Source organism: Odocoileus virginianus, chromosome 26 (genome assembly GCF_023699985.2).
Source record: "Odocoileus virginianus isolate 20LAN1187 ecotype Illinois chromosome 26, Ovbor_1.2, whole genome shotgun sequence".
Taxonomy (NCBI): domain Eukaryota; kingdom Metazoa; phylum Chordata; class Mammalia; order Artiodactyla; family Cervidae; genus Odocoileus; species Odocoileus virginianus.
In genome coordinates this window covers 12,706,886-12,730,704 of record NC_069699.1, presented here as the reverse complement: position 1 = coordinate 12,730,704, position 23,819 = coordinate 12,706,886, and the positions used below count along the sequence as shown (strand labels likewise).

The following is a 23,819-nucleotide window of genomic DNA, read 5'->3' as shown; positions in this document are numbered from 1 at the left end:
TACTACCTACTCCAAAGGCAGGGGTAGGAAGGAAGATGACAGTGACCAGAACCACCAACAGCTCAGAGTTATCTAAGGGTGAATGGTAGGTAGACAATGAGCAGACAGCAGACTGGCGAAGCTCAACAGGCACCTGCATCTAGACTATGAACCCAGAGAGAAAAGGCCAGAATTCACCAGCTCTCTGGGGCTTCCTGTGAATCAAAGCAGTAGGAAGAAAAGAAGCCCACACTCAGGCATGGAATGGTCTGAGGGATGAGGAGAGCCAGCAGAGGGCTTCCAGAAGGACTGAAAACATGCCCTGGCAGTGGCCATGCAGAAGTACCTGAAAATCTTAAGTCAGCTGAATGAGATGAGGGGAGGGAAGGCACAGACTACAAACTGCAAGCAATTGAAAAGTAAACAGGAGATGGTTATTTTAGATGGTAAATGTTGGTTCCTGTTTTTAAAGAAATCTGCGTAAGGGAAAAAAATGACTGATAAAAACTAGGAAGAAAAAACTTAAAGATTCTGAGTCTATTTTAGGTTAAAGTGATGAAAAATCAAGCACAAAATAATAAAGGATATGAGTAAGAGGCAGTGAGGTAAAACCATGAAAAGTTTATAAGAAAAGAATACAAATTGGTTGTTAACTTTATACCACCATCACCATTTTTTTCAGTTGTAAAAATGCTGATTCTCTGCATTATCCAGTCTATGTCAATGACAAAAGTTAGATGTAACCTGAACCAAAAATCAATCAATCAATCAAAAGATGATTATTTTTTACCATTTCCTGCCCCTTGAATAAAGATCAACTAGATGCATGTCTTGGGGCAGCTAACTTTGCCTCTCTGGCCCTCACCTTCCACTTGTACAAAATGGAGCATTAAATTACTGATTTCTAAATCCTACATATTCCGTAAATACAAGATTCCCTTCTAAGGCATGACTGATAGCAGAGAGTGGGCTCGCACCTTTAAAGATGGAGACCCTGTCTCCTATCACGGCAATGCATTGCAAATATCAGGGAGCTTTAACTGATAGCAATAGTTTTTTACCCTGAGACCAAACTTCTTCCCCTGAAATCTCTACTCCCTGTGTCTTCAGTCTGCTCTGTGAGTCACATAGCACAAGCCTTCTCCTTACTTCCTCCAAGATATTTGGAAATAGTGATCTTGTCCCTAACTCTGATGTTCTCCCAAACAAAACGGTAACGGACTCCACTTGGGAGACAAAAAGGAGAGAGTAACACTCACCGATAAGATGATGTGGAACTTCTCGATCGACTTCTTGAGTGACTATAGGAGACAGACCGTGTTCTGTGTCTTGATTTGGTCTCAGACTTACTTCTAGATCTACTTGGACTCCTGGACTGGCTATCACCATCTCGACTAGGTGTCTGCTCATCACTTGAACTCTCTTGATTTCTTGGCCTCCGGTTTAAGCGTGCCGTCTTTCTAACTTCATCAAAGAGAGACCCAGGCCGAACTTTATTTTTGCTTTTAATTTCTATTCTCAAACCCTGTGGTTTCACTTCAGGCACAGCAGTCAATGCCTTAATGTCCGTGGCACTGGATGTGGTAGCAGATGGTGCTGCAAGGTTCCCCACACCTTGTAAGGGCTTCCATTTATTATCCATGAGGCTGGTCTGACTTTTCTCAGCTGCCTCTTTCTTTATGGCACTTTCTGCAGCACTGGCCAAGCTGGAAGAGCCGCTATCCTGTTTTCCCATCTCACCCACCACTTTGATTTCTGACATGCTGCTTTCCTGTTTTCTCGACTTTGCCTCAGGACACTCTGCTGGCATATCCTGCTTTAGAACAATGCTTATATCCGGGGCATCAAGCCTTGAATTTCCTAGAGGGGAAGCCCCCTCGGCCTTTGCTGGGGAGCTCCGATCAGGAGTGCAAATCTCCATGTTGTCATCTGCTTGAAGCATATCCTCTGCTCCACTTGGGATGCTCTCTTCAATCTGCTGAATGTTTGGAGGAGAACTGACTACATTTTCATCAGTGTTTACAGTAACAGGAGAAATGCTGAGTTTAACATCATCTTTAGTAGGCTGATCAATATCTGATGAAACTATTGTGCTATGTTTACCTGAAAGGCTGTCGTCTTCACAAGGCTTCTTGGTTTGGGGAATATTTTCTTTTATGGTTTCACTATTTTTAGAAACTTGTTTTTTCTCTTTTGCCTCCTGAGTAACTTGCTTTTCATTAATCTCCTCCTCCTCCTCTTCACCAAATTCTAGCGGAGGCTGCCAGTGAAATGCTTGTTTTCGTTTTGGAGTCTTGTGCTTTTTATCTTTTTTTCCTTTTAATTTCTCTTTTGCTTTTTTGGTGTGTTCCCTTTTAATATTCTCCTTTGAGCTGTGTTTATGCTTATGTGGCTTTCCTCTAGTGTTTTCTGAATTGGAATAGAATCCCTCAGAATCAGAGGTTGAGGAGCGCTGTTTGCTTGATTTCCAGGCACTGTTACCATCAGGCAGTAAAGTATTTGCTGAAGACTTAGTTGTGGGTTTAGCTTTGATGTGAATTTCACCAGACTCTGACTCAGAATCCGAAGTGGCCTCACCTTCCTCCTTATCAGAAGATGGCCGGGGACTACTTTTATTGTTTTTAGTTACATCTCGTTCAGAATTTGACTCAGAGTCCCATTTACTCCCAGCGTAATTCTTCCTTTTGGGCTTACTGCTATTTCTAAAGTGATCAGAAAGATTTTCTTTCAAAGTTCTTTTTTTTGAACGAGGCCATTCCCGTTCAGGCTTAGATTTCTCTTCATCTCTGTTTTTCTCCTGTTTATTATTCACTTCCATTTGGACTTGCTTCTCCTGGGCTGACTGCGTAAACTGAACACTTGACTGTTCACTGTCTGAAGAGTAATCTAAAGATGATCTGCTTTCACTGTACTTTCTATGACATGAAGACTTGTCTCTGCCTTTGACATATCTGTTACGAAGTGCTTTTTCAGAGCTGCTGCTGTGCCTTCTATTTGAGGTGTAACTTTTTTTCCCACTGGATCTAAATTTTCTCTTGGCTCGTCTTCCATCATCACTGCTAACAGAAGAGTACGAAGATGATCTACTACACCGTGAATGGTCACTGTATTTATTTCGTGAATGAGATCTAGATGAGGGAGACCTAGACCGTGAATGTGAACTAGCTGAACTTCGAGACCTTGTGTATGATCTGGAATAAGATCTAGAAGATCTGCTCCTTGATCTTGGTGAACTTTCTGAACTTCTATCACTGTATTTTGAATAAGCACTACGATCACTTTCTGAATTTTTTTCTCTTTTATGGTAGGACGATGAACTACCAGTCTCTTTAATATTTGCTAAACTATAAGTGCTTTGGATGGGCAGCAAATGGGTTGTTTTAGCTTTCATTTCCTGGATTCGCTCATAAGAGGGCTTCCAGGGCTTCTGCCCAGGCTTCCACCTTGAAGGAGGGGGGCTGTCGCTCAGTGGTATAACAGGAATATTTTCTGCCACCACGGGTTGTACTACAACACTTTCATTTTGTGTCACTGTTGCTCTTAAAGGTTCTGTTTTAACAGGTTTATTTTCACTTAACTGAGAGGCTGTTCTTCTTGGTGATTTTGATGCTGTTCTTTGGTGCCCCAACTTAGAACTAGATCTGGACTTTGATCTACTTCGAGAATGTGATGAAGATTTTGAGGCAGTCCTTGATCTTGAGCTTCCTCTAGAATAAGACTGCGAGTGAGATTTTGATCTGTATGAGTCTCTGCTGGAATGGGTTGAAGAGCTCTGGTCATCCTTATCAGATTTAGACCAATCCCTCTTGGAAGAGTGATGAGATGATGACGAGGAAGTATGAGATCTCCTTTCTCTATCACATGAGGATTTCACTCGTCGGGTTGAAGATTTTAAGGATTCTATGTCAGACGGTACAATAATCCTTCTCTTCTTAGTCTGTTTGTGCCTTCTGCAATGTTTCTGCTTTTTAGCTTTCTTCTTATGCTTAACCTTTTTCTCTTTTCTGTGTTTTTTATGGTGACCATCAGAGTGTCTTGCTGTGCTCAGATCTGAATAATATCCATTATAGGACCACGATCGGGATCTCTGGGATAAGCTCCTTTCATCCCATCGGCTTGAACAGGGGTCACTTAACCTATAAAAAGGACATAATATGCAGGCGGTTATTTACAAGCATGTTTTCTATGCTTTAAAATTAAAATACATTTGTTGTCAATACTACGCATCAATAACAGCCTAGTTAACAACCAAGTACTAACTCTATCAATGCTTTAAGCACATGTAGGAAGGATAAAGCAAATAGTTGATAGGCTTGGTCCTGAAATTATAAAACTTCAAAGAAACAACTATTTAACAGATTCACTTACAAAAGGATTTTTCCAGAGTCAAATCAGGAATTTTCAAATTTGATAGGAAAATAGTTTTAAAAAGCAAACCAACTAATTACAAAAGCACTGCTGACCTACAAAATTCCTGGCTTTGATCTGCTCAATAATGCTCTGCATCCGAGAATAATTTCTGAGGAAGTCAAATCAAATTCCCAAAAAATTTGCTGATTCTCTGTAGATACAGGGTAACTGCTGAAACTGTAAGAGAAGCCTCCTTTTTTTTTTTTTTGGCTGCATGGCTTGTGGGATCTTAGTTCCCCGACCAGGGATGGAACCTGGGACCTGGCAGTGAAAGCTCCAAGTCCTAATCACTTGATCACCAGGGAATTCCTGACAAGCCTCTTTTTCTTTCTTTTTTTAAAAAATAACCTTATTTATTTTTGGCTGTGATGGGTCTTCATTGTTGTGTATGCTTTCTCTAGTTGTGGTGAGTGGAGGCTACTCTCTAGTTGCGATGCGTGGGCTTCTCCTTGTGGTGGCTTCTCTTGCATAGGCTCTAGGGCACATGGGTTTAAGCAGTTGGGGCTCCCAGGCACAGACTCAACAGTTGTAGCACACACTCTTAGTTGCTCCAAGGCGTGTAAGATTTTCCCAGATCAGGGACTGAACCCGTATCTCCTACACTGGCAGGCAGATTCTCTACCACTGAGCTACCAGGGAGGCCTGCCTCTTCTTAAGAAACTAGCATGACTATTGTTTTATCTCAGGATCATAGAGGTAATCAGTGACTTTCTGTTAAGGTTTTAGTTAAACTACTTAGTACAGAAATTGGGGGAAAAGTAAACGAAAACTAAGATGCAGGCTTTACAATATCAGTGCTAACATCAGAGCTCAAAACTGTTCTCAGTGCTACCATATCTATACCGCTTGCACACAGCAGATCATACACCTTGTCCTCCCTCTTTTAATTCTGAACCATTCTGCTGGATGGCCACAGAGAAAGAGAATTCTACCAGGAACAACTACACAGGGCCCCAGTGGTATATTCTGCACTAGCTATTCTGGGGCCAGCCCCACTTCTAAAACAGATATTCCACTGTGGAGTGTCACTGCAGACAAGAGATGGTACACTGCTGAAAAAGCAACAGTCCCTAGGGTCAGAAGTTACACACTGGCTACAAATTTTCTTATCTACCCATTAGTGACCACAAAAGAGAAAGGCTATGAAAGAATCTGCTATGTAATTTTTTTAAATAAAGTCCTGATTATTGCTAAAATTAAACAAGAAATCCTTAAGAAATTCAGTAGGGTAACAGTCTTGTGAGAGAAAATAGAATTTTGATTTACAAAGCCAGTCATCCCTCCCTCCATTTCATCAAGCATTCCCAAATGTATTCTCTGGTTGCAATCTAATTTTAAATATAAATCTTTAGTGAAAAATCCAGAAGTATGTCTCTACCCCCTTAAGACTTAAAATATAGCAGAGATAGGACTGTACTTATACTTACTTATCTCCTTTACTCCATTTTTCTCCACTAGGTGGTCTATATGCTCTTAATCTCTGCATTTCTTCTTTCCAGTGAGGAGGAGTTTCACTGCTATCATCATCATCTGATTCAGAACAGGATCTTGATCTTGGAGGTGTGTGATAGCGCTTTAAAAACAAAGTTAGGAATAACAATTTAAAAAATACTTCCCAACTGTAATCTGTTATAGGACAGGTAAGTATAAGACTCAATCTTGGACACCATTCAAATGCAATAATGACTGAAGTACCATAAGGATGGTATAAAGTTAAATCAAACTAAAAGAAATAGGAAAGGCAGATATTCACCTGCAATCACACATAAACTTTTCCTTAGAAGTCCTAATGGTTATACTCATTAGCTTATTCAACATACTAAGATTTCTGAACATACTATTTCACATTCATTTCAGTATTTAAACCCATTCAAACATAGCAGTAAACACTGATCTAACAGCGGTGCCTTCGAATAACTACATATTAATTAAGAGAATACAACTAGCTCCTTGGACAGACTTCGGACTACACCTAAGATTAAAGCTAGGATTTGCCTAGAGGTGAAAACATTTTACTGCTCGGATAACTAATTTGAAAAAAATTAAGTTTTAACACACGTACAATTGTGCCCCTTCCTTTAATCTTCCGTCCAGACTTTGACACAGATGGTTTTTGGTCACTTACAATGGGTGTAACATCAGGAATTTTCCTGGAAAAGAAGATTACAAATTAAAAATAAGTAAATGCTAGGCAGTTTTCTCAGTGTGTAAACACAGAATTCATGCTCCTTTAATATAAAAACAGTTCATTTAGATCTAATGCTTTTATAGAATGAGGCACTCCACATGACCTAATTTTCTAAGCAAATCCTCTGTTATTTTTTAAATCTTTATCGGAGTACAGATGATTAACAATGTTTGCTATTTTCAGGTGTACAGCAAAGTGAATCAGTTATTTATATATACATATATCCACTCTTTTTTGAAATTCTTTTCCCAGATAGGCCACTACAGAGAACACTGAGTGGAGTTTCCTGTGCTATAAGTATGTTCTCATCAAACAAATCCTTTAAATGTTAATAGATACCATTAAAGGTATTATTAGTTCATTTAATTCTCATAACAATACTATGAAGTAGGTATTATTATCAACTCCTTTTTAAAAATAAAGAATTTTAAGATTACAGTTAAGAATGTTGTCCAACGTCACACAGAGAAATGAAACATGACTTTTGCAACCATGATATAACAGGGTTTTCCCAGCCAGGAATCTGGCTCCAGATAAACATACAATACCACTATAAGAAAACTTCAACTAAAAAGTATATTATAGTTTTTTTGGTCATTTCATATTCATGATATCATTTGATTCTCACAATGAAAGAAGTAGGTACTTTTGGTAAACAACTGTTTACCTCATTTTCCTCATGAAGAACAAATTACTGAACCAAATGACCTGCCTCTAACTGTTCAGCATGAATTAATGTTCATCTGGGTATCTTTTAGATGCTGATCCTATGTTACCACTCTCCACCTCCTCCCTCACAACATTCCAATTTACTCTGCTGTATGGCCCATAAACTGGTATTTTTAAAAGCTTGCCAAACTGCACTTAAGTGCAGCTGAAGATGAGAACAAATGAATTAGAGCAAGTGCAGAACCCAGCTTCTGCTAAACAAAGTGTAAGTGATAATGAGCTTAACTGCTGGCAAATTCAGTAAGATGGCAGGCTCTCTAAGGCTGACATTCCTTGTTTCCTATCCTTCCATATTGCATATCTTGCATTCTTAGCACATTAATTTTAGCTCCCAAGTGACTGATCAAATCTCAAGCATTCTAATGAAATAGATCAACTTGCTATCTTTGTTATGACACAACTACCTATCAATTATGATTTAAAATAATTCTGCAGGATATAACTTCCAAAGATATTATGTAACCAAAGAGGAGTGATGACCAAATAAACTTACCAATGATATTCAACCATAAATACAAGACAGTGGCATAAAATACATTAAAAAAATACCAGAAACAGATCACCAGCCCAGGCTGGATGCATGAGACAAGTGCTTGGGCCTGTGCACTGGGAAGACCCAGAGGAATCGGGTGGAGAGGGAGGTGGGAGGGGGGATCGGGATGGGGAATACATGTAAATCCATGGCTGATTCATGTCAATGTATGACAAAAACCACTACAATACTGTAAAGTAATTAGCCTCCAACTAATAAAAATAAATGAAAAAAAAAAAAAACAAAACACAGATAATAGGGGTCAGCAAACTTTTTCTTAAAAGTCCAAGAGAAAGTATTTTAGGATTTCTAGGCCAAGAAGAAAATTAAAGATGATTATGTAACAAAAAGAAAACAAGTTTTCACAAATGTTTTATCAATGAAATTTGAAATATAATACACCATGATGTGTAGTGCACTGAACAGCATATATAACAATGACAGCACCACATAAAAACTCTCTGCAGCTCCTCAATCCTGCTGCTACAGCATTAAAACAGCCCAAGAAAATAGTGAAAAAATGGATGTGGCTGTGTTCCAGTAAAACTTTATGGACACCGAAATTTGAATTTCATAAAATTTTCACATATCACAAAATATTATTATTCAATTTTTTCCACAAACATTTAAAAACATAAAAATCACATTTAGCTCATGGGCTGCACAAAACCAGACAACAGCCTGAATTTAGCCCATGGAGGACTGTAGTTTACCAACCCCTACTAGATGACACTGAAATTGACCTTTCAAGTTTCCTACTTTCTGGCAACTAGATGGATTTGATCAATGAACGGTGTTTTGTATTTTAAGAAAAAAGAATCCCACTAAGATTTGTTCAAAAGACAGAATTCTTAGAATTTTAAAATATCTAACGGTCTAAACAATAATCTTATATAGAGACTTAACTGTGAACAGGGACATCTCTATAACTTCTCAGACTTCAAAATAACTCTTCAATTGCCAATTACACCAACCATTTTATGGTATTTCTAGTCATAAAACATTTCTCTTAACAATTCTAAACTTGAGTGTAACACACAAAATACATTAATTACTACTTTTTGAGACCAAATCTAAAGCTACCTTTTAGCTTTTCTAATATAGAGGAATTACCACTGAGTAAGTTAACAACAGTACAATATGATACTAAATTATACCCCCAGTCACCATGCAATAATTTTGCACTACTAATCGGAGTATGTTTTAAAACCTGACTGGACCTAAAGAGTTCAACTAACCCTCTGTTCTGGTAACCAAAATCTCACCTCTAATGAAAGGTTAAGTAAATGAAGTTAGTAATGAAATCTTCCCAGATCTCCACTAAGAACTCTCCCAGGTCAACTTGGCAAATTCCCTTTCTCTATTAGCAGAATATGAATTTTGGAAGGTAGGGTCCATGGCACTCATGAATCCAGTATCTCCCACAGTATATTTCAAAGTGCTTTGACTACGGGTCACGCTCAATAAATGAGTGTGGACCTGCAATGAGCTCACAGGAATCATCAGTCAGAGAAAGGAAAACATGTAGGTTAATCATCCTTACGGTTCAGGCTCCACTGTGACAAGAGGCATATCTCTTCTCAGTAAAAATCGGTTCTCGGGCACTGGAGGAATCTCTTCTGGGCGGACCACAGGCTTTTCCCTTTTAGCATTTGAATCAATAGATCTTTTTTCATTGGTATCACTCCTCTCAGAGTGACTTAGAAAGAACAAATCAAATCACCAATTAAAATGTGTATATCTAAATTTTTAATATTAAATAACAATATAATAACGTAATTAACAGCAAAACTACTGATACCTTGCAAATCCCACTAAAAAGGTTAAGAAAATTTTCATAAACATAACATATAAAACATGAGCGAGTGAAACAGTCACTGCACTAAAATTCTGATATAAGAATTGCCAAATGATCCTTTCTTTGAGAGTTTTAGGGATTGTTTTTACCTACAAATGCATAAATCTTTGATATAAAGCATCTGTGCTACCCTTAGATTTGAAGTTTCAATATAAACTTCCTAAAATACTATCCTTTTCAACAACAGGTAACAAAGATAAGTTTACAGAATCACACATACTGTTCCCTGGTATCTCACACTTACCCTTTTGGGCTTATTATATGTTTACTCCTTGGCTCTTCTGAACTGCTTGCTTCCTTTCGCCTCTTTTTAGAGTGTTTAACTTTCGGTCTCCTCTTATGTTTCCTTCTTCTGCTTTTCTCATGTTCAATTTCACTTTCTGAAGATGATTCTGAAGAGGATGAGGAATTGGAAGAGGAATCCGAGACTTCTGAATGAGTTGGCTTCTTCCTTTTTTTCTCAAAAACTTTTAATAAATAGTAATAAAAGTATTAGTACTGGATTTCACTGCCCACCTTTCAGAGTAAAAAAAAATGATTACCAAGTATGATAAAACATGTTTTATATAAAGCACACCTAACACTTAAATAAACTTTTTTTTCAAGTTGATAATACAATTTGCTGGTGAGACTGTAAGGTAACAAAGCCCTCATGAAGTCTATATATTAGTTCAGTCAGATAAGAAAATAAGTAACTACATAACATAACATGATAAATGCTTAAAGAGGAGGGAGGAAAACACAGAGTAGAGGGAATAAGGCAAGTAGAGGTAACTTAAGATAACATTTGAGCAGAGACCTGAAAGAAGCGAGGGACAGGGGTCATGCAGATATCTGAACAAAGAGTATTCCAGATAGAAGGAACAGCTAGCACAAAGTCCCCAAGTGTCTGGCATGTCTTTACTCATGTCTGAGTAAAGATTAACACTGCTGGGAAGACAATGAATATGGAGAGATTAGAGAAACAGCAGAAAGTCAGAATCCCTTACAGACCACTGTGAAGACTTAAGTTTGGTTGACAGAGAGGGAACCCTTGGAGAAGTTAGCTCTGGTTGCTGCTGAGGACTGTAGACGGTCAAGTGTAAGCAAGAAGACCAGTGAGGAAGCTATCATTACTGAGAAAAGATTATACAGAAGCAATGACGGAGGCAAAGTGAACAATAGTGAGGCTATTGGAATAACCCAGGTAAAAGATATTTGGGTTTGGACCGAACTGACAACAGGTGAAGTAAAAAGAAAAGGTCAGAGCTGGAAAGACTCCTGATGGATTGGATACAGGGTATGATATGGAGGCATCAGGGCTATTGATATACTCCTCATGGGAGTTTCTTTCACTATTGAAATCTAAGAGATATCTTTAAGTTTTAGTTTTTAACAAGTGTTACCTGTATCCTAGCTCCCTCTGCTCTCAAAAAACACTCTTACCGTCTTTTGTTGACTTTGTGGCAAGAACCCCGCAGTCAATAACTCGTACATCTGCATAAGGTCTACTTGCAGCATCAGTTTTCAGATTTTCAATTTGTTCGATTACTTCAAAACCAGAAATAACTAGTCCAAAGACAACATGCACCCTGTCAAAATACAAATTCAAGAAAAACTGGTTTGATGGTAGTTAAGCCAAGAGCAGTAATCAAGACAACTGTTGTAAATGATATGTTCACAGACCTAAAAATGAAAGTGTCTGATGTATGAAGCAACTAGAAGGAAATTAGAAGTTCTGCTTCATGAAAGGAAAAAAAAAATACTGCTCAAACTGGGTCTTAGTTTTCTGCTTTTAAAACAATGATTCTTAACTATTTTACAGTAAAGAGTATAACAATCAGATTGCACTTGATACTGGGACATCATCCGTGAGCCCTTCAGTGACACGTGATCTCAATACTACTGCATCCTGTGATACTTAGGGAGAGCTTGGCTATGAGAGAATAACCCAGAGATCAAGAGTGCCCCGTTGAGGGTTCACCACGGTCTAATTGGTTGGACTGGCCACCAGCACACCTTCCCAAAATAGTAAGAATGTAACTCTTACCCATCCAGGTGTGGAGCAGGTTTTGTGGTACTGTGCAACAAACACCAACACAAAGATGGCAGAAACCAGGTGTTCAGATGTACAGAGCAGAAGGGTTTAAAAGCACAGCATGTAGAGAACAAAGAGGTAAAGATAAAAAGGGGAAAGAGTTAAACATGACACACACCTAAACTTAATAAGCTTAAAAACAGCAATAGTAGTCATTTTACTGATTAAAAATACCCTCAAGATAACAATGTATTACAAACTTTTATCTCTCCAATATGAAGACTATATATACACACATATATGTGAAATAGGTTTGAAATATACAGCATAAATATAATTAAAATTAAAATTACTCTCAAATTTGAAACAATGACAGTAACAAAAACAAATACAAACTCAAAACTTATCAAGATAATTAAACAAGAATAAAAAACATCTAGCCATTTGCTTGTGGAAAGAAAAGTGTGATCAACACTTAACAAGTGCCCCACACACTTAATTGAGTTTTTCTACTAGTTATTTTTCATACTGAGTTAGTCTGCATCTTTTAGGCAGGTAGTTGGAGGTAGGCCTCAGGAGTCGTTTTTAGAATTTCCTGCCCCTCCTGCTTCACTTAAGCTGCCACTCAAAACAACTCAGAAAACACAATAGGGAGCAAATTTTCTATCTGCCAACACTTCTGACCACAAAGTAAGTAATCGTGGATAACATTACAAATACTTTACATTTCCATGGCCCAAAAAACATCCAACTGGTTGCTTTAAAGTCACAAATTGGCAGATAGCCACTCTTGGGAAGCCTATGGGGTATATTATGGTTAAGATATTTTGAACCCAAGCTGGTTTTCCCATAGCATTTTCACAGATCTTCAGACTATGTGAATTACAGTGGAAAAAAATTCAAAAGTAGATAACTAGACTCTATCACAAACATCTTAGTTTATGAGAAAGAGAAACAGTATTTGAGAGAATGGTCACTGGATTATCAGACCATGTTAAAGCAGTCAATTGTACTAGAAGCTCTTATGTCAATTATTATAATCATTTTAAGGAAATTCTAAGAAATATAATTCAATAAAATATAATTTTAGCCTTCAATACTAAAAAATATTATTCCATCAGGAAATATAACACATATATTTACATTAAGAATTTGTAGTTCTGTAGCATTACTACAGTTCAGCTTTAAAATTAAAATATCAACTCAAGAAGTGGCAGAATTTTAAAGGGAATCTTGAGTTTTAAAACCACTAGTCTCAAATTTTCCCTAGAAGATTGACAAGTGGTAGTTTAAGCCAATGTAGCCATAAAAATGAATAAAAACAGAAGAAAGAAGAAAAAGAAAATGTAGCAAACGGTGAGGCACTGATGCTTAAATCATGAAAGGAGCATCCAAAAACTATCCTGACAGTAACTTTAATACAGAAATGTGTTTCCCATAATTATGCAACTTTACTAAGCACAGTGAAGACAGTAAAAATTAGAACATATGCTAGACAGTGATTCCACTGTATGAAAGATGGAAAGAGGTAAAAATTTTAAAGGTAAAAAATGTTCTATAATGTAAAGGATCAGTCTCAAACATGTAGCAGTGAAAACAATGAGGTATTAGATATATTTCCCTTCCTTGAGTCTTTCTCTCACAACTCTCAGATAATCTGGTATTGAGGAAAAGTCTACGTATTTTCTTAAAACATACAGAATCCAATTCAGTTTGTACCCTGGTTAATAGAAGTGCTGTAAAAACCATCTTAGGGCAAATCTTTGGAACAAATGGTGTGATTAAAAATTTGAACTTACTGCAGTGATGCAGCAACATACTACTTGAAACTCAATTTGAGAATAGAACCTTTATGACAGATTCAAGTTTTGTTTTTAATTCAAGTGAGAACTGAACACAAACTCAATCCTTTAATGCACTAGTAAAGAGAACAAATGAAGACAAGAGCAATGTTTTCAAGGATAAATTTCAACTGGCCCAATATGCCTAAACAGGTGTGAATAACTAAGTCTATTACTTGCATCTGCAATTCAGGATGCAGAAATATAAACTTATGATTTAATTGGGTTAGGCTATATAATAAGAATACTGGAAGTAGCTTAACAAAAAGAAGCCCTCTGGAGCTCTCAGCCCACATTCTAAGAGCAGAAATTCCAAGGTAAAGCAGGCTTACTGGAATTGGGCTGATGGGCAAGGGAAAAAATGATATGCAATGATATGCTTGGTCCAAGCCCTTCAATTCTACTAAAATAGACAAAGAGACCTCACCCCACCAACTCTTCATTGATGTTTCAAAACTTTAGAGCTGTAAGGACCAATGTAGTGATAACATATGCCCAGTAAGTTAAGACCTTAAAGCCACGGGCTATCATAAATATGTAAGTTTATACATGCTTATGAAAACACACCTAAAGGAGAAATAACCACAAGAACATTTCAAGTTAGAAAAGCTTACAATATTTTCACATTTCCATTTTCTACTATCACTCAAATACTGATTTTCCAGTTTCCCTCACCTTTGAATCTGCTTTAAAAATACATGCACAAGGGTTCATCTAAACCTCATAAATCCTAGAAAAAGAAAAGTATGACTGATACTCCAAAAAAATAATCTACTTTTTTTTTTTTTTAACCATTATCAAAGCAGATTTTGGCCTTATACAGAAAGTAACAGTTCTGTACTGAAATGAGATATAAACCATTATATACGATATACCTCACTCCCCAAGATGTGTGGGAACTTGGTGGTAACAGTCCACTGAAATTAAAATTATACTTCCCAGGATTTACTATGAACAATAAAATACACTTATTTTACATGTACTGCTGCCACAGATCAAGCAGAAAGTTTTTTTCTTAAAATGGTTCAATGCATATAACAATAGGATTAAAGAGATAAATAAAGGTAAAGAAAGAAAAAGAGAGAGCCTTAGAGTAATGAGACATTACCTTTGGAGCGCACGGTGTAACACTCTTTCTGTAAATTTTACACAAAAATGGCAAGAAATAAATTGTAATACACTTTTAAGACAAGACTGAATCTATGTTTTAATATCAATATAACTTTGAAATTAAATACTTTCAAGTTTTATGCAAAGCAAGAAAGCTTTTTAAAAAGGAGGGCTCTAAATTTTCTTTCACATAGGATATGTATGTAGAGAAGGATTATGCTTAAGAGAAGCATTGTGGTTGAAGTGGGAATCTGCTCAGGTCCCTAATATTTGTAACATCAGAGTGTGAATAATAGTTAGAAACAAAACATTATATTTCATTTTACAAATCCTAGAAACTGGCTAAGTCAACTAACATCTTTTTCAAAAAGATAATAATGTATCTGGAGTACATACATAAATATAAAAATCTGAATGCCCAGGAGCAGTCATTAGAGGTACAAAACAAAAATCTCAATGGAAAGAACTGAGTTAAGAGATTTCAAAACAAAATTCCATAGAATATTTTTACCTAATTCACTTCAAATAATTAAGGAATCTTTCATGTTTCTACATTTGAAACCTTTTTTGGTTACACACCACATCAGACTACTATACGTTATGAGTTAATGAGCACATGTTTAGATTGTAGTTTCTGTTCACTGCCATTACACACACTCTTTTAGTTAAGTCACTGAAAATAATAATAATAATGATAAGGCAGCATACCTAGAATTTTAAGAATCTTCTCAAAGGACAAAAAGGCAAGAGAAATGAAAATATAAGAAAATGTATGCTGTCAAATCTTGGTTGGCTACAGTACTTTATTTTCCTCTCAAATGTCTGATTTTCCCCATTATAAAAATTTTTTGTTCAATGAATATACACTGTCTGATCAATTTTAACTCAATTAAAATTTAAACATATCTATTACTATTCAGACCAAAACCCATATTATATACAGTGGACAAAATTCTTTACAAGGGTTTCAGACATACTAAATCTTAAAATATTTAAAAATGTTAAAAATGTTAAAAGGCATTGATACATGAATGACTGTCAAAAAAGAATATGTTTCAAATAATGTGGTGTTTCCAGTGAATGTTATGGAAAAAAAGTGACTCTATTTGTAAAGTAGTATGAGAGAAGGAAATAAAGACTATTTGTCATAACCTTTAACACGCAATTTTCCCCTTCAACTCCTGAAACTGTCATGCCTGTAAGAGGCAACACACTGTACAAAGTGACAAAGCTCATGTAAGGGCAATGGAAACTAACCAAGCCATGGTACAGTGCTCTACCTATCATTCCAGAAGTCACTAAAATAGAACAGCTTTAAAAAATTCAGCACTAAAATTAACATAATACACACCAAACACCACAAGATACAGAATTGCGTTCATGCTGCTAACACAAATGTCACACAAACACTAAGTAATATTCAGACTGGATGTCAGGGATGACACTTGATATCCAGAGAATATGGATTATGGTTAAGTGTCATGAAATCTGTTCATGAAAAATCTTTAACATATGAAGGTACTGTTTCTAAAAAAATAAGGAAAAAAAGCCAGAACTTCTCAGGTTATTAATACTTAGTAGCATTTCTTCTCAAACTCATGAATATGTGGAAAGAAAAAGCATTTCTACCTCCAAATATCAATACAGCTTTGTAAAGCCCTGAAACCAAACCACCCCTCAGCTCCTCTTGCTCTGCTACTCTACAACAATCAGCACTTCTCTCATCCAGGTGAGTAGCTATTCTAAATGACACAGAGATATCCCAAAACTTATGTTTTCCTCCCACAGTCCTATTTATAACAAGATGTAACAAACAAGATGAACTTTTGTTTAAAATTCAAAGTCTGACTTTTTGACTATCCTATTTTCTTAAATTTTTATAATTATCATGACAACTAACTGTGGCAAATGACAAAGCCTGTTCTCGAAGGTTCTGTAGGTATTCCCACTCCCTGGTGTGATATGAGGCCTTCACAGACTAAGCCAAGGGGGATAAGCGTGATCATTACTCCAATATGCTCTACCAGCAGCCAGTGAAGAAACTAGCTGACTTTGGTAAGATGAACCATAGCTGGTTTGAACGACCTTTCAGACTGATGAAAATTAAGCAATTACAACTATTTCTTTTAGGCAAGACAATATTTGCATATAAATCACTTAATATACTCAAAAATTTAGGATCAACCTATAAGAACACTTTATTCCTTTAATGTCTGCATTTTCACACCAAAATGCATTATTTATATTTGAAAGTGAGCTACATAGTTTACAAACAGAAAAGGAAAAACAAAACTAACTCAAGGCATATGGTAAGACTAGATACAAGGTTTCCTAATAGGTTAGTGCTCTAACCCAGGAGAATAGCTATTTAATACAAAGTTATAAAGTACCTAACTAATCTCTTTAATCTATGTTATGCAGTATCTTCTTCATCTTTCTGATGAATGAAAGACAATGAAAATCAGAGCCAGACTTAATAGTTATTACTGATAGCTAAAGGACAAGAAAAATGCTTTCTTGTGTGTCATATTATTTTTCCAGCAACACTTGATGCATCCAAAACTGACTAAAATTAAAATAAATTCAAGGGAATTCCCTGATGGTCCTGAAGTTAGGACTCTGCTTTTACTGCTGAGGTTCAATCCCTGGAACTCAACAAGTCTCTCAACAAGTATCTCACAAGTCTATAAATAAATAAACAAACTCAGAGCAGACTGGTCAATAAACCTATGTAGCATACAGTGTTCAGCATGCTCTTTTTAGCTATCAATTTCTTCAAGATTATGAGAAAAATCCTTATAACCTAGACTGCATATGTCTTTTCTTCCTTATTTAACATTGTCTATAGAACAGAAAGACTGGACTAGAGGATCTCTAAATTCTTTTCTAGTCCTAGACTTTATAATCCTGTAACTTTTATTGTAGCCTCTTCCTAGTCTTTGGCCTAAAAAATAAATAATAATAAAATGAACCCCGTTAACATGGTCCCACAGGTCTTTGAATTCCTTCAAAAATACCTCAGCATGAACAAACTATCACTTCCTCAGTGATTCATGGGGATAGTGCCATTGATTACTTCTTTCATGTTTCTTGAACAGTACTATTCCAAAAACAATTAGTTTTCTTCTATTTAGGTCCCTAAAAGCAAAATCACTATAACTAATATAGTAGTAAACATAAGCAGTTATTGGAAAAATTATAAATCGCTTTATACAAAAGACAATCTGGTTTTTATCATACACATAATTTTTCCACCCAAAGAAAGCAACATATAAAAAACATTTTAATAAAATGATGTATATGTCTTAGGAAGGAGAGGTCTTAAGTGTTTCAAGTAATGAAGACAATAGTTGTTACAAAAAGCACAAGAATTCTTGAGGAACATTTTGCTCAAGTACCCACACTAATTGCACCAAATTTACTCCTTGGAATTACAAGGTAACAGATTTATAACATGAACTACAAATACAATTTTGCAAGGACTTATTAAAAGTCCTTATTAAGCAAACTATAATGGCAGTTCTTGGCATTTTATGATCCATTCTCACACTACCGTTTCTTTTTCAGACTGCACAACTGCTGCTCAAGGTGCCAAAGAAGAAGTGTGGGAGGAGGATAAAATGTAGGAGTCACCCCTGGGAAGCTATCTGACAGCTCAGTGACCATCAACCCTTGGAACCTCAACTTTCAGAGCAATTGTCTGTGATGTAGTTATCTTCTACATAACTTGAAGATTGTACATTATGCTTTTTCTTAACTACTTCCAATTCCAAATAGATCTGGGCTTGCAAGATACAGATTTTCAAAGCTACTTCTTTCATGGGCCACCGTCTCCATTTTACTTATTCTTTGTATAAAAGCAAGGAGACATTTTATTTAGAAAAGTGAAAGTTAGTTTTATCTTATCCTGAACCCCCTGAGGAATTGGTACTTTTAGCCCATATTAAAAAAAGCACGTGCATAAAAGCTTCTTTAGAAAAAAAAAAAAACAGGATTTTGTGACTGCAAAAATGTTTAATTACTTCCAAGATTGTTTTTAACTGAAAACTCATTTCCAAAAGTAAATTTCAAACTAAAAGTAGGAAAGTTTCTTTCAATCACAAGTTTACAGTGATCTTAGTGCCATCCATATGCAGTTAATTATAAAAACAAGGTTAAAACTAAATCCTAATTTATAAATGTTAAAATTTTCATTTGGCATTCCTTGTCAAAACATAGTCCAATGTAAAATTAAGTCATGTAGAAAATAGACATGGCTTTAATTTTGGTTGATGCTAAACATTTCTAGAAAGACTTAAGCAAATACTAAGTAACCAAAAAACAAGATACTCTAAATTTTTTAAAGTGAGACTCTCATATACTGAATTTTAATCAATGCATATACATGCATGGGTTTTATCTCTTAACATTTTATAAATAAGCTAATAAGGATGTAACAATGGGAAGAAGCTACTGCTACCCGATAAATCAAAATTTAAAAATAGTGATATAAAAAAGGGAATCTAAAAGAAACTTTAGAGCCCTCAGATGGTAGCTTTTTGACCAATGAATCATTAGTTTATCATGTTCACAGTTCAGATAAGCTTAAAAATGGAAATGGGAAACCTTAAACAAAGAGTAAACAGCTCCTACATTAAGTTTTTCAAATATTTCCCATTATTTTTTTGGCTCTCAAGGAGATTAACAATAGAAAAATATTCTAGTTACGAGTAGTAACTAATACTCTATGGGATCAAAAAAGATAGAGGAATAACTGTTTTAGGCCTTCTTTTTTTCCTGTACAACTTCAAGCATTATTATCTTCTGTCAGCTTTCCATTTTTAGGACATTCTTGGGAACAGAATGCCCCTTATCTGAACTTTATCAGATCATGTTGGAATTTATTTTTCACACAAACATAAAGTGTGAGATTTACTTTATATGAATACTTTACTCCTTCAAAGACAGGGAAGCGCCATTCATACCCATCCATTCAGAAAGATGACAAAATTTTTTTCTGGTATGGAAAAACTATCTCTCCAATATACACAGCATAACTGCAGAATTTACTTTCAATCAAAAGCATTAAACCCCATACTAGGCAATTACCTTTCATATCTTATATCATGTAGTTATAATAAAAATAGGTTTTGGAATAACTTTACATAAGAACACAACAGAGAGTATGCCAAAAGTCTTTCAGATGAGAGATAACTAAGGTTTTGGTTGTGTATACATGTACATGTAAAAGTGTTTGTTTTTTAAAAAACAAATCTATCATTCTAAAGTTTTCTAAGTGATAACAGCACAAATTTTTGGTGAAAATGAAAGCAATATTGGGTTAATTCAATTATGCATAGAGATCTCACAAAGTTTAAGACTGCTACAAACGTTGGCTTAACACCAAATCATTTATCTCTATACAGTGTCAGAAAATAATGGCACTTCTCTCAAACTGGCTCAAACAACAACAGTAAGAGGGAAAAGCAATCATACTATGGTTTACTCAAACCAACTGCTTTCCATGCCAAGGATACATTCAGTTCCAGTCATGAACAACTTTTTAAATGCTCATCAAGAGTTTATATTCCAATTCAGATTTGATAAACTGAGTCCCCAAATTTGTTGAGCCAAAGCCAATTTCTTAAGATGACAACAGAATAATTTATATCTTCAAGTTATGCCTTTTTAAGTACCATCCTTCAAATCCAGGATATATTCTTTACACTGAGATGGTTGTTAAGAGCTTACCAGTTACTATAACATAATAAAACTCAAGCTGACAGAACCTAGCAGTAAATTTGGATCAAGGATACCATCTTTCTCATGAACAGCGCTTCTCTGTTTAGGAAAAGCTCATCTCTGAAATATGCCTACTCACATGAAAAACTGGGAACCATTGGTATGTTTCCCTCGATTTGCCATTGACAAAAGGAACGCTCTGTCATGTTTGAGAATAAAGTTTTCATCTGTTTGAAGAAAACACAAATTTGTCAGTCTCCAATTATAAGCCACTTTTAACGTGTAATGTTCAAAGTAGTAAATAGAAAGCAAAGGATGAAATTCCTCTTCTGGTCAGTACAGATACTTGACTATTTCGAAGTTCTTTTAACTAATCAAATAACAAAAACATAAAAAAAGAAAAAAAAAAAACCCAGATACGACTTATTTACTACTTAGCCTTGAGAAAAAGAACATATATTTAATACTTTATACAAACAGCCTTAGAACAGTCACTTTTAGAGCAACAGACTTTGGCTAAATGATATTTAAACTATTAACTTTCAGGGAAAACTACCAAGAAAATAAAAAAAAAAATCTTTATAGTAGAGCTCGTTTCTTCCAAGTTTCCAATCACCCTGAATAATGCACCATTCATGGGAGCTTTAATAATCCTCTTATGTGCTTAATTTCTATATGGTAAATTTATTACTCAATCAAATTGTTGCTAGATGATGAAACCAACCCTAACCAAAATATTACAGTAAGTTTAGAGACATGCCTAAATTAAATCAAGTATGTAGATTCTAACCAATAGGATCAAAAACTATCTAAGGAAGAAAGCCCTGTAAATACAAAAATTTAAATGGCAAGATTCAATTTTAAGATATACATACAAGTATCTGCCACAGGCAACAACCACCTTAAAGTGGCCTACAGTATTAACTTCAAATTGCTACATGCTAATGGAATCAGCTAAAGAGCTGTTCGATACTAGTTCAAAGGAAATCCTCTGTCATAAAGATCACTTAGAAATGGATTTAATTCCAGCAGAAATATCCTGAAAACTAATGTAAGTTTCCTTTTAACATTCATACAAACAAATCTTTCTTTTAAACAAACAGAAACACAGAAAACTTAAAAAACAAAAACAAAAAAAAGATTACCTTGGGAACAGGCTTCTGAAAAAGAGTAGTAATCCATTTTCCCCCAAAAGAAATATAAAAGACTATTATAACACTGAAGCTATCATGGCATTAAAACCTAGTAATACTGGATCCCATTATAAATTTCTGCAACTGACTTTTCTAAGGCTTTTTGGGGCAAGTGTAATAGTTAGATTTATGCAAATACTACTGTAGGAATAAAATACAATCAGTTCTAGTATACAAAAGAAAACATACAAACCTTTGAGAAAGGAAGAGATACCAACTTTTATTCAAAGACACTGTTTGGCTTAGAGGGGAAAAGAAAAAAAACAAAAACAAAAAAAACTAGACTCTTTACCCTGATGTGGAAATAATAACCCATTGGAAAAAGAAAAAAAGATACAGATGCATGTATGAAATAGTATACAGAGTTTTCCAAGTCTTCAAGCAATATAAGAAATCCAGTCACAACCTGACCCAGACTCTCCATAAATTTATTAGGAAGGGTGCAAGGGAAAAGAGTTGGAGTTTGTGTTACTGAGCTTCGTTCTCTTACCTTTTCATTTTGCAAAAGACCACATTCTCTATAAACAAAAGAATATGTTGACAGTTTTAGGCAGGAAGATAGGAGTTTTCATGTATATAGTTGCCTAACCTCCATGCTGAAAGTCATGTTTAACCATAAAGTTAGCCTTAATTAATCTTGTCAATTAAAAGTTATATATTACAATATAATTTATCCCCAAGTTCATGCAAATAAAGTATTTTCATGCAGCATTAGTTTCATGCAAAAAGTGAACTATAAGTAAACCTCTTCTCATTAAAAGTACATGATCAATTTGCTTTATATCAGAGATGAAACAGAAGGCCATAAAATATTAAGCCTTACCTTTAAAATAACCACCATAAATTGATTCTCCACCTTTTCCATTACCTGAAAATAATGAGCTATGTTAAACAATAATGAAAACTAAAAAATATACTCATATACATATACATATGTATATACATATATGTATATGTACATATACATATACTTATATACATAAATATACTCATATACATAAATTACTCTTTACGGTTTTGATTTGCTAAAGGAGTTAGTTTGATTTTCTGCAGATGACAGAAATTCTAATAATCCTCAATCAACCTCATTTTTAAACTATAAATCCAATTCCATTAAAATAAAAAATTATCCCCACAACCCATTTATTTCAAACACTGACAAAACTCTAAAAGAATACAACTAATTGAATAATACTTTGGCATTCACTAGAGGGTATTCACCAAATAACTGTATTAAAACTGCATAAAAACAAAACAAAAAACCTCTTAGTATTTTGCTTTTTATACATTCTTGGCTTACAACATTCATTCATCCAACAACTATTCACTGACCATCTAATATTTACATCACACTGTGACACAATATTTACAATTAAAATAATGAGGTGCTTTAGGAATTAATACAGTTATTAACAGCATAACTTTTAGCTCTACCTTCACTGAAGTCCCCACCCTGAATCATAAAGTTTTTAACCACACGATGGAATGTAGAACCTTTATAACATAACTTCTTCCCAGTTGTTTTCCCAAAGCCTTTCTCTCCTGGAAAAAAAAGAGAAATGAAGTTTAGCTACAAACATATCCTTCCAAGGGAAGGACCATCCAGTCAGCCCTTTGTCAAACTCCTCCCTTGTGTAGGGCACTCTAAGAGGTAAGCAACACTATAAGTGTCTTTCCTCCCCATTTTATCTTTTTAAAAATATAAACCAAATTACATGTAACAACAACATCCTTATGTTCTGCTTCTCTATCCTCTAATCGTAAATTTATTGTGAGATCTGGAAGGCTAACTTTGTTCAAAGTACTAAAATCTGTAAAATTATATCAAAATAAATCAGTTTTGAATACATACACTATTATTTTTTAAACTACAATGAATAAAGATTCCATTACATATAGTAGTACTTCCTTTTTCATTTTTGAGACCATTTCTTTCTCCTCTCTTCCCTTTAAGAAATGCTTCCCTGACTTCTTATCAGTGAAAATAATATTTTTTATTTTTCATTTCACAATCCATTACTTTTTAAGGAAATAGCTATTCTGTTAAGCAAGGTAAAATTTTAAGCCAGGATTTCTCATTGGAAATAATCTAATAGTTCATTTACCTGAGCATAGGCAAAGGAAGTTTTTGCATGTTTTTGGACATATATCTGAAAAGAGCTGAAACATAATTCGACCAACTGAAATAAAACACATGAAAAAACAGGTAAGCAAGTTGATTAAATGTATCATATTTATATG

The 23,819-nt window shown here is 35.1% G+C and overlaps 1 protein-coding gene across 8 annotated transcripts in view; it reads right to left on the bottom strand.

Moving 5' to 3' along the window:
• The window catches only part of NKTR (natural killer cell triggering receptor), a 40,435-nt gene that overhangs the window by 6,670 nt on the left and 9,946 nt on the right, over nucleotides 1-23,819 (bottom strand). For 2 of the 8 annotated variants that reach the window (XM_020872414.2, XM_020872415.2), the window contains exons 3-13: nucleotides 23,684-23,758; nucleotides 23,013-23,120; nucleotides 22,402-22,446; nucleotides 20,525-20,612; nucleotides 11,726-11,755; nucleotides 11,122-11,267; nucleotides 9,941-10,163; nucleotides 9,382-9,537; nucleotides 6,452-6,539; nucleotides 5,817-5,962; nucleotides 1,239-4,115 (exon numbers count right to left, since the gene is read on the bottom strand). In XM_020872414.2, the coding sequence (XP_020728073.2) occupies nucleotides 1,239-4,115; nucleotides 5,817-5,962; nucleotides 6,452-6,539; nucleotides 9,382-9,537; nucleotides 9,941-10,163; nucleotides 11,122-11,267; nucleotides 11,726-11,755; nucleotides 20,525-20,612; nucleotides 22,402-22,446; nucleotides 23,013-23,120; nucleotides 23,684-23,758 (3,982 nt within the window). Of the gene's footprint in view, nucleotides 1-1,238; nucleotides 4,116-5,816; nucleotides 5,963-6,451; nucleotides 6,540-9,381; nucleotides 9,538-9,940; nucleotides 10,164-11,121; nucleotides 11,268-11,725; nucleotides 11,756-14,229; nucleotides 14,285-14,662; nucleotides 14,691-20,524; nucleotides 21,509-22,068; nucleotides 22,097-22,401; nucleotides 22,447-23,012; nucleotides 23,121-23,683; nucleotides 23,759-23,819 lie in introns of those variants that run through there. The other 6 variants (XM_020872419.2, XM_020872418.2, XM_020872420.2 and 3 more) reach the window with 6 other exon arrangements.